This window comes from Impatiens glandulifera, chromosome 7 (genome assembly GCF_907164915.1).
Source record: "Impatiens glandulifera chromosome 7, dImpGla2.1, whole genome shotgun sequence".
NCBI lineage: Eukaryota > Viridiplantae > Streptophyta > Magnoliopsida > Ericales > Balsaminaceae > Impatiens > Impatiens glandulifera.
The window spans coordinates 36662909-36673560 of NC_061868.1; the positions used below are offsets into that span (position 1 = coordinate 36662909).

Here is a 10652-nt window from a genome sequence, read left to right on the forward strand (position 1 = left end):
TAGAGAATTCCCTCGTAGAGGACCTCTTATATATTAGTCTCTTACAAAAAAAAAAAACTTTGTTAAAAAAAAATATTTACATATTTGTATCATATGTAAATACAATTTTCATAGTAAGTTATTATGATTTTTTATAATTATCTAACATATCTATAGTGTAAAAAAAATTGACTACTCAAATTTCTGATCAATTTAATTGAAAACACTAAATTAAAATGAGAATTTCTTTCAATAACTAATTGAGGGATAAAAAAAATTAAAATTACTCGAAATTAAAATTATTCTATTAGAAAAGGAAAAGACGTAAATATTTTGATATTTTATTATATAAATTGTATATATTACAATAATAACGTTAATATTTTCATTGTCCTAAACAAAATGATAAGCAAAAACAGTATATCATTAATTTAAAATAAATTTATTGTATTTTTTCCCAAAAATAAATCAATTACATTAATACGCCTAACAAATATTTAATCATATTCATCGTATATATAGAATGGTTTAATAAGTGAAATAAAGTTACTCGTTCATTGAATAAAATTAAACAAGTAGCCAAAATGTAAAAATGTACCGTTGTGTTCTTTAAATTATTATTTTTTTAAAATTATTTAATTAAAAAGCTCTAGTGTTCGAAAAAAATATTACAAAAAAAATCAAATTAAAAAAAAAAGACAAACTATACAATGTTTTATTTTCATTATTTTGAGCTTACAATCAATTTTGTTTAATTTATAATATAATGTGTTTAATTCCAATAAGGAAAAAAAAAGAAAATATTTGTTTTGTTCACATGGCCTAGAGTTCATTAAGGAAAACAATCTAACGGCTGATATTCAATATAGTTGTTTCACAAGAGATCATACTCCTTTGAACGCAAGATTAGTTTGATTCATGGTTATTTCTATTGTTGATCGCAATGCTGCGTTTTATAAGTCCAAAATACGCCCAAAATGCATTTGAAAACGCAGACTCTCTTTTTCTCACAGTTTTTCTGACCTCTCTCTATCTGGCCGGGTATAAATAGATTAGCTTCGTCCATTTTCACATTCTCGTTCAAGAAAGAAAAACCCTTGTTAAGTGAGTGATTTGAGCTCCATTTAAGCTCAACCCTTTTTTCAATTCGATCAAAGGATGGGAATGGGAGCAGAAAAATCCAAGCTTCACAATTTCAATCTTCCACCATGTTTGAAATGGGGAAATCCAAGGCTTCTAAGATGCATGAACCAGAAACCCAATGAAGTTAATCCATCTCCCGCCGCACCCAATCGAAGACCTTCTGCTTTGAGAATGAAGAATGCATCATCTGGGAAGCCACATGGATCGATCAAAAAGAAGGTGAGTTTCAACTTGTCTCCGTCGCCGTCGCCGGTGGTTGGTAGGTCAGGATTGAGAACCAGAGTCAATGGGCGAGAAAAAGATCAGGGGATTAAGGTTATGGTTGATCTGAAAGAAGGCCTAAAGCTGTCGAGTCCTGCGCCGGCTGAACCCGATTCATCTAGGCCATGGAATTTGAGGACAAGGCAATCTGCTTCTAAGTCTCCAATTGAAAGGAATGGTGGAGGACATAGTTTGAATATATCTGGAACTGTTGGAAACAGAGTAAGACCGAAATTTTCTATTAGTCTTAGCAAACAAGAGATTGAAGATGATTTTCAGGCATTGATTGGTAAGCGACCACCTTCAAAACCAAAGAAACGACCGAAGATTGTCCAAAAAAGACTAGATGTAAGCTCACCTTTCTAATCTTTCATCTTTTTTGAAAACCCTTTTCATCATTTCTTAATTGGATCACTGTTCTATTGGTTTCTTCAGTCTCTGTTTCCTGGATTATGGTTGAAAGAAGTTAAAGCTAAAATGTATAATGTTCCAGGATCTATAGATTACAAGGTAAGCAAGTTCATTCTCTTTCGAATTGGTTGATTTGATTCGATTTTGTTTTGTGATGTGTATCTGGTTTTGTCTTAACAGAAGTTGTAGAGATTTTGGGTATGGATTTGGTTGGTTTTGCAGAAAGGTTAGGGTTACAGACTCCATCTTCATCTTCCTTAATTCTATTTTTTTTATTATTGATATCATAGAAGACATTTGAAATTATTCTGCAAAAATGGGCTGTGGATTGAAAGGATTGTTCTCAATGCATTAATCTTGTTTTATGGTTTAATTCTATTGCATTTTCATTCTATATACTATATAGTTTTTAGATGTATTTACAATTTGTTGTTTAGAAATGGCTAGCTTGATATTGGCTTGTGTGATCAAGATTGAACCTTTCTAGGGTTACGAGAAAATACGAGGTGTGATTGAAATGGTTAGAAGAACGACAAAACTTAAATCTTTCTTTCTCTTTTGTATAAATGAAATTTTGAATTTGTTTATGCGGGTTTATTTTGGGGATAACTAGGGTTTATTTTGGGGATAACTAACGAATTCGATTTGAAGTTAGAAATTCAATTGTTAGGTTATATATATTTTAGTACCTTCTTTGGGAAATGGATAAATCTAAATTGGCATTAGGAATATAGTATAAGTTTGAATAATTACATTTAGGAATAGAGTATAATTTTAATTGTTTAATAATCATGTTTAAGAAATGTTATTGTTTTTATTTATTATATTCCACCTTTTTGTATTTGAGTTTTTGTTTTTTTTTAAATTGTCCAACTAAAATTAATAATGATTTTTATATTTTGTATGAAAATTGTAACGGAAATAGATGCAATTTTGTTTAGGTGAAAAGTCAATAAAAAAAAAAATAATAAACAGTGTAGTAAAAGTGGTATTTTTGTCTAATTTATAGATTATATTATTAAAAAGAAATATTAGATGATATTTGGTTATTATTATTTTTTTATCACTTTAACGAAATAGAGAATAAAATAACTCAATTGACTTTTGTCAAAGAATAAAAAATGTTAATAATAAAATATTTATTTTTTGCAAAAACATATATAATTCAAAAAACACTTATGTACCACATTTTAAAATTTTACACATTAATTTCCATTAAAAATATTTAGTTAAATATTAGATGGATACTTTTAAATGTGTTTAATATTGAATTTGTTCATAATTTCATAAACTAAAAATACACCATTTGTATATATATGATAAAATTTTCTCATATTTACATTAATGGACGAAACTCACAGATAAATTTATGTTTTGTTTGTGAGGTTCTGCTTAATTCTAAGTATATTAAAATAATATTTTTTTAAAAATACTTACATTTTTCTTTTTCTTTTTCTTCCAATCTTGAGGTAATATTATCAAGATTTTCCATTGATAGAAAGCTCTGGAGGATCTGCATATAATATGAAAGTTATCAAGAGTTAAAAACACAAACTAGACTACAAGATAAATTTTGAATGTTATATTTAAGTAGTGAAAATTTTAGAAATACTTTGAGATTGAAGATAAAAGACTCAACAAATCTTAGTGGAAAGTAGTTTTTATTTATTTTTTATAATTTTAAATCTCTGCCTTAAATTGACAATTAAGATTTTAGTAAAATATCACGAGAAATATAGATTGCGACCAATAAACTCATTTTTATCGCATTTGAATCATCTATGCAATATTTGTGATAAATACTTAGCTTTACATTTATAGTTATGAATAAATTTAAAAAATCTTGTTAGAGCAATAAATTTGGTATTAAACATATTTTTAAATGCGATTACCAAGATTAACTAGGATAAAATTAACATTTTTTGAGGTTGAATTAGGTTATGCATTTTTATAAATAACCCTAAACTATTTATTTAAAAGCAACCATTGTTTTGGAAAATATCAATTCAGTCCACAAAATTACACAATTTGATAAATAAATAAAAACATAAAAGTGGGGAATTCTAAAATTTCATGAATATTCAAATTGGACTGCTGGAAATTTATCATCTTCTTTTAATCACTAAATTTTTATTTAAACAAGAAGGTATTGTATCTCAGTCTCACCTAATAAATCATATAGTTATGCTACTCCAAGAAATAAATCCAGTAAAAATTAAAAAGTTGATTTGTAAGACAAAATTTATCAAAATTTTGTAATATAATTTAAAATTATATTATAAAGATACTTTCTCAACTAAAAGTATTTTATTTAATTGATCATATATTTAATATTCAATACAAAAAATATTACTTTATATTTTATATTGATAAATGGTAAAAGTAATTATAAAATATGATAAAATATTAATTTTTTAAACTACTTTAACTTTTTTTAATTATATTCAGTTTTTCTTATGATATTTCATATTTATCTTTAAAATAAATTTTTTATTTAATAATTTTAAAAATTGATTATACATATCATAAAATACATAAATATATATTAAGGTTTGACTTTTTATGATACTTCCAATTCATTAATTATTTATTGGATTAATCTGATAATTTTTTCATATCAAGACATTAAATTAATTTTCAAAATGTATAATATATATTTATTTAAATATGATATCCTGTTAATACTACTAGAAATTTTGTACAAATTTAAATTTAAATAATTTATTTAGTTTATTATAAGTTTGGATCTCCGTCCCAATTTTAGTGCAATTCATTTTAATTGGGTATAAATATTATATTTTTGAATATTGTCTATATTATAAAATGTTATTTTGCCTTTATTTGATATAGACAATTCAACAATTTTCATAAGCAACGTGTATTTAATTGGAAAAACAAATTAATTAAGGTTTGAGGAACTTGACCAAAAGATCATACATTGGAATAAAATCCAAATATGTTAAATATAAAATATGTTAATTATAAAATCTCTAGTAATACAAGATATAATAGAAAGTATATCAACATGTGTTTTAATATAGATAAATCAAATTCATTCATTCTCTGTATTGTTCATGATATTACTAAATTTATTAATTAAAATATTATATATATATATATATATATATATATATATATATATATATATATATATATATATCTTTTAAGCCTCTTTATTGAAGAAAAAAAATCAGTATCTATTTAAAATTATTATTATTGTTTTTCTGTTAGATTTATATTGTTATTATAAACTTATTAAAGATACTATTAAACCGGTAACTTAATTTAAGTGATAAGAGTAAATTCTAATAAATAAAAAATTATGTGTTTGATTCCGATCTAAATGACTCAAATTGAAATGAGTATTAAGAATGTGGGGTTATTAGAATACTATATTAAAAAATATGAAAAAATCTCACTTAGACATATAGACAACTAGCTTACTTAGATGTATGTACTAATAAAATGTCATTTAAACATACGTAGTATCAAAAATTGGCTCATTTAGCCTCTTTGAGTAACTATAGTTAATTTTTATTTTTAAATTTATATATTTATTCATTAAATATTAATATATTTTCTCTTTTTTTTTCAATTAATTAAAACAGGTAATTTATTTTTTATAATTTTAAATTCTCATTTTTGAAAAAAACTTAGGAACTTATTTATGAATTTTATGTTTTATTGTAATATTTTTTGGAACGATTTATTTTTATTATTTTAATATAAACAAAAATGAAATTAATAATTTTTTATTTAATTTTTATTGTAAGAACATTGTTTTATCTAATATTTGATTATTACTCTTTTAGTGTTTGTTGAATGAACTTGCTATTATTAATTCATTCTTGATTATTAATTTATTTTTATGTTGTGTTGAAGGATTTTTATTGTTAAAATGATAAGTCATTGTTATTGAGACCAAATAATTTTATAATAATTAATAATCAATATTAATATAAGAAAAAAACATAAAAAAACATAAAATTAAAATAATTAATGATGAATGCTTTTTTATATATATATATATATATATATATATATATATATATATATATATATATATATATATATATATATATATATATATAATAAAATTAAAATAAAATAATCAATAATAAATACTTCTATAGAATAATAATAAATTTATGAAAAAGATAAAAATGAAAAGTTCATTTATTAATGAAAAAGAAGAAAAGAAAAATATATTAATATTTAATTAATAACTATATAAATTAAAAAATAAAAATTAACTATAATTTACTAAAAAAAAGCTACCTGAGCCAATTTTTGATAGTATGTATCAACTTTTCAAGAAAATGATCAGTTATTTTGTTCATAAAATATAAATTATCTAACTAGCCCTAACAACTGTCACTCTAATTAATTGAAATTTAATTAAACAATATGAATTATAAAATTCATAAATTGTTTTTTTAATGTCTAATGTATCATCTGCTTAACGAACTTTCTAGGTCTTTCGGTCTTTAAGACTCCACTCCCCCAAGGATAAAGAATACGTTTTTCTTGGTTTCGAAGTGAATGAAAGGTTTTGATTAGCAGCACGAGTCCACGAATGAGGCTATGACATAGTAAGTTTAAACAATACGACACAAATATGCCATAAACAAAAATGAAAACAAATAAACAAAAATTAAATTTTAAAATAATTATTTTGAAAAAATAATTTCAAGAAAAATTAAAATCAAGGCCAAATAATGATTAAATAATTAATTGAAATAATTATTGTATTAATTAAATCACAATTAATTAGAATAAAATCCAAGAAAAATAAAATAAATTAAGATAATTGTTGTATTCATTTTATCCCAAATTAATTTTAAAGACTAAAGGAAATTAAAATAAATAATTTGAGATAAATGTTTTATACATTTCTATCCGAAATAATTATTTATAAGCCCTAAAAACATGCAAAATAAAATAAAAAATAAAATAAATGATATGTCTATTGAAAATATTTTGTGTATTTTGTAGGTAGAAAATAAAGCCATAAAGAATTGAAAAAATCAATTTCAAACAAGTTCCAAGGCTGAAAAGAGGTCGTGATCTAGTGCAGCCGAATATAAGAGAAACGGTTGTAGCAGACCACACAGTCATCGGATGAGCACCCTGACTTCATCCAACGCGCCACAGCAAGCCGCGTCATCCGCTGCAGCGAAAGAAAAGTGCTTCCGCGCAGCACTGGATCAACTAGCACGCACCTCAACATCGTTAGCCCAGGAGTCCACGCTTTGGTCAGAAACGACGTTGTTTCAAAGCTCCCTCAAAGCTCAAATGCGGAAGAAGCAAACGACGCCGTTTTAGACACTAATTTGTCTTCTTTCTCGCGACGAACGAAATGATGAACAACTGAAATCTTTAATTTCTCAAAGATGGAACTCCGGCGTTAGTCCACCAAATCTATTGATTCAAAAGCTGAAATAATCACCTTAATAGACGCTCATATCAACAATTATAACATAGAAGATCAGGAGGGATGAAAAACAAACAAAAGTCAATAATGACCTTTTTCTGAAATTCGATCACTTGATCGGTCAACCGACTTAAGAAAGCTATAAAAAGTCCTCCTTGGCCAAAACGAAAGCAATTATCCCAATTCCAAGCCCTCAATCCATCTTTAAAGAAATTCGCCATTAAAATTTTCAAGCTTTTCCGGAAAATTTTAAAGTTTTGTATAAAGTTTTTGAGTTCGATTCTGGATAATCATAAAACTTCTAAAAGATGTCAGAAGTGTTCTTTAACTCACAGTAAGTTTCAATTCATGTTGTAGTTAAACTTATTAATTCAAATTGAAATTTTTACATTTTATTTCGATCAACTTTAAGTTTTGTTTGATTGTTCAATTTTTTGATTTGAAAACGATCCTAACATCATTTACATGCTTTCTGTCGAAACTAATTTAATCAATCAATCCAAATCGAAAGTACCCAAATTTGATTTTGAAAATTTTCAAAATCGAATTTCTCTTATTGAGTTATAACTTAAGAAAAGTGGCCCAAAAACCTTCCTAACATATTTAAAGAGATGTTAGGAGTATGTTTAGATCAATTCCAAGCAATCCCTATCATGTTTGATCAAAAACCAATTTTTTTTATAAAAATAAAAATTTCAGTTTTTGAATTGGTTAAAATGAATAGCTAGTGTTCATGTATTGATTTTACCAGATCATGTGTAAGGAAGTTATTGGTAAACTACTTATACCCAATTAAACCATCAAAATAAAAATCCTGATTTTCTCTTAAGAACTGTTATCCAATTCGCCATAGTAAACTGCGTCGCCCGCTGTAATGAAAGAAAATTGCTTTCACGCAGCACTAGATCAACTAGCGTACGCCTCAACGTTATTAGCCCTGACGCGGATGGAACATCCAGCATTGATGGAACCGCAAACAAAATTCCCAAACTTGCATGCTTTGGCCAGAAACAGTGACATTTCAACGTTCAAACGCGGAAGAAGCAAACAACGCCATTTTCGACCCTAATTTGTCTTCTTCCTCGCGACGAATGAAATGATGAACAACTGAAATCTTTAATTCTCAAATATGGAACTCAGGAGTTTTTCCATTAAATCCATTGATTCAAATGCTAAAATGATTACCCTAACCTAGTGATCCTTTCACCTACGAACATAAGAGCAATTATAACCTAGACGATCAAGTGGGATGAAGAACAATAAAACTCATTAATGACATTTTTCTAAAATTCAATCCACTTGATCGTTCAACCGACATAAGGAGGCTATAAATAGTCCTCCTCAGCCAAAACGAAAGTAAGGATCCCAATCCCAAGCCCTCAATTCATCTCTAGAGAAATTTGCCATTAAAATTTTCAAGCTTTTCTTGAAAATTTTGAAGTTATGTATAAAGCTTTAAAACTCGATTTTAGATTATCACGAAGCTTTTAAAATAGTTCAAGAGTGTTCTCCAACTCATAGTAAGCTTATGAATTCAATAGTTCAAGAGTGTTCAATTCATGTTTTAGTTCAACTTATGAATTCAAATTGAAATTTTTACATTTTAGTTCGAACAGTTTTAAGTATTATTTGATTGTTCAGTTTCTTGATTTGAGAACAATCCTAAGATCATTTACAAGCTTTCTGTCGAAACTATTTTGAATTAATCGATCAAATCGATAGTACCCAAATTTGATTTAAAAAAATTGAAATCTTGTGTAAGGCCTTAAAACTCTATTCTGGGTTATCACAAAACTTGTATAAGAGTTCAGGAGTGTTATCTAACTCAATGTAAACTTTCATTAATGTTGTAATTCAACTTACAAATTGAAATTGAAATTTTTACATTTTAGTTCAACTAATTTTACATACTACTTGATTGTTCAATTTTTTGATTAAAAAATGATCATGGGATCATTTGCAAACTTCTGTAGAAACCAATTTGAATCATCGATCCAAATCAAAAGTACCCAAATTTGATTTTGAAAATTTTCAAAATCGGATTTATCTTCTTTAGTTATAACTCAAGAATAATGACCACCTTCTTAACACATTTCTAGAGGTGTTATGAGTATATTTAGATCAATTCTAAGCAATGTCGATCATGTTTGATCAAAAACTAATTATTTTTATAAAAAAATAGAGTTTACCTATGGCACCTGACTTCAGAAGCGCATATTAGCTTAGCTGCGCTTAAAAGGCTGGGCTTCCTCTCATTTTCAGTTCTTAAGTTGGTTAAAATGAATACTTAGTGTTCATGTTTAGGTTTTATATGATCATAACATGTATAAAAGTTGTTGGTAACTCTTTATACCCAATAAAATCTTTTAAATCAAAAACCCGATTTTTGCTAAAGAATTGTTTAAATTGCATGGAACATCATCCTGATTGAATGATGCATCAGAATGATGTTATAAATGATCTTTAGGACTAGACGAAGCCCCTCATACCCTCAGATTGAAGAATAGAATAGGGGCTCCAATCAAAATCATCAAACCTGCAATTTGATGTTCTTGACGTCCGACCGAGAAAATCGAACCCTCATCTGCACTCGACCGAAGAATTCTAGCCCTAAACAAGAACTCCCCACACCTGACCGAGGAATTCACCCCGAATGAGGAATTCCAGCACTCGACCGAGGATCTTCCACGTCCGACTAAGGGATTAACATGCGCAACCGAGAACTCCCATGCACCCGACCGAGGAATCGTAGCTTCGACCGAGAATCCCTCGCACCCGACTGAGAGTCCATCAGCCGCGACCGAGAGGATCGATCCTATGGCTTGTTTGTTTGGAATTTTAATTTTGAAAATTATTTTTTAAAAGTAAAAGCCCCAACCCATTTTCTAAAAATATGAAAAAATTGAAAACAATTTAAAAATATTTTTTAGAATATTTTCGTAAAATAATATTTTGATAAGGGTCTGTATGAATTTATTTTTAAATTCTAATGCCTTAAACTGATATTTTTCAGGTAAGTTTCTCGATAATCATTGACATCAATCGCAGGTATTAAATCTTCTAAAAATCTGAAAAATTGAAAACAATTTAAAAATATTTTTTAGAATATTTCTGTAAAATAATATTTTGATAAGGGCCTATATGGATTTATTTTTAAATTATAATGCCTTAAACTGATATTTTTCAGGTATCTTTCTCGATAATCATTGATATCAATCGCAGGTATTTTCATTTAAATATTATTCTATAATTTTAAATGCAAAAAAAATCTGTACATGTTTAGGACTTGAAAAATAAATAGTTAAATAAAACGTAATAAAACTAATTTTTTTAAAAACCAAAATCGAACTCAAAAGAATCTCTAATCAAATATACGTTTATATACTTCTGAACTCAAAAGACTATTTCATAAAAATAAAATAAA

At 26.6% G+C, this 10652-nt stretch overlaps 1 protein-coding gene across 1 annotated transcript; it reads left to right on the forward strand.

Annotated features, from left to right (window-relative positions):
* The first annotated feature begins 1137 nt into the window (after positions 1-1137).
* LOC124909824 lies at positions 1138-1983 on the forward strand. The gene is made up of 3 exons (XM_047450458.1): positions 1138-1731; positions 1819-1893; positions 1975-1983. The coding sequence occupies exons 1-3, from the start codon at positions 1138-1140 to the stop codon at positions 1981-1983; spliced, it is 678 nt and encodes a 225-aa protein (XP_047306414.1).
* The last annotated feature ends 8669 nt before the right edge of the window (positions 1984-10652 follow it).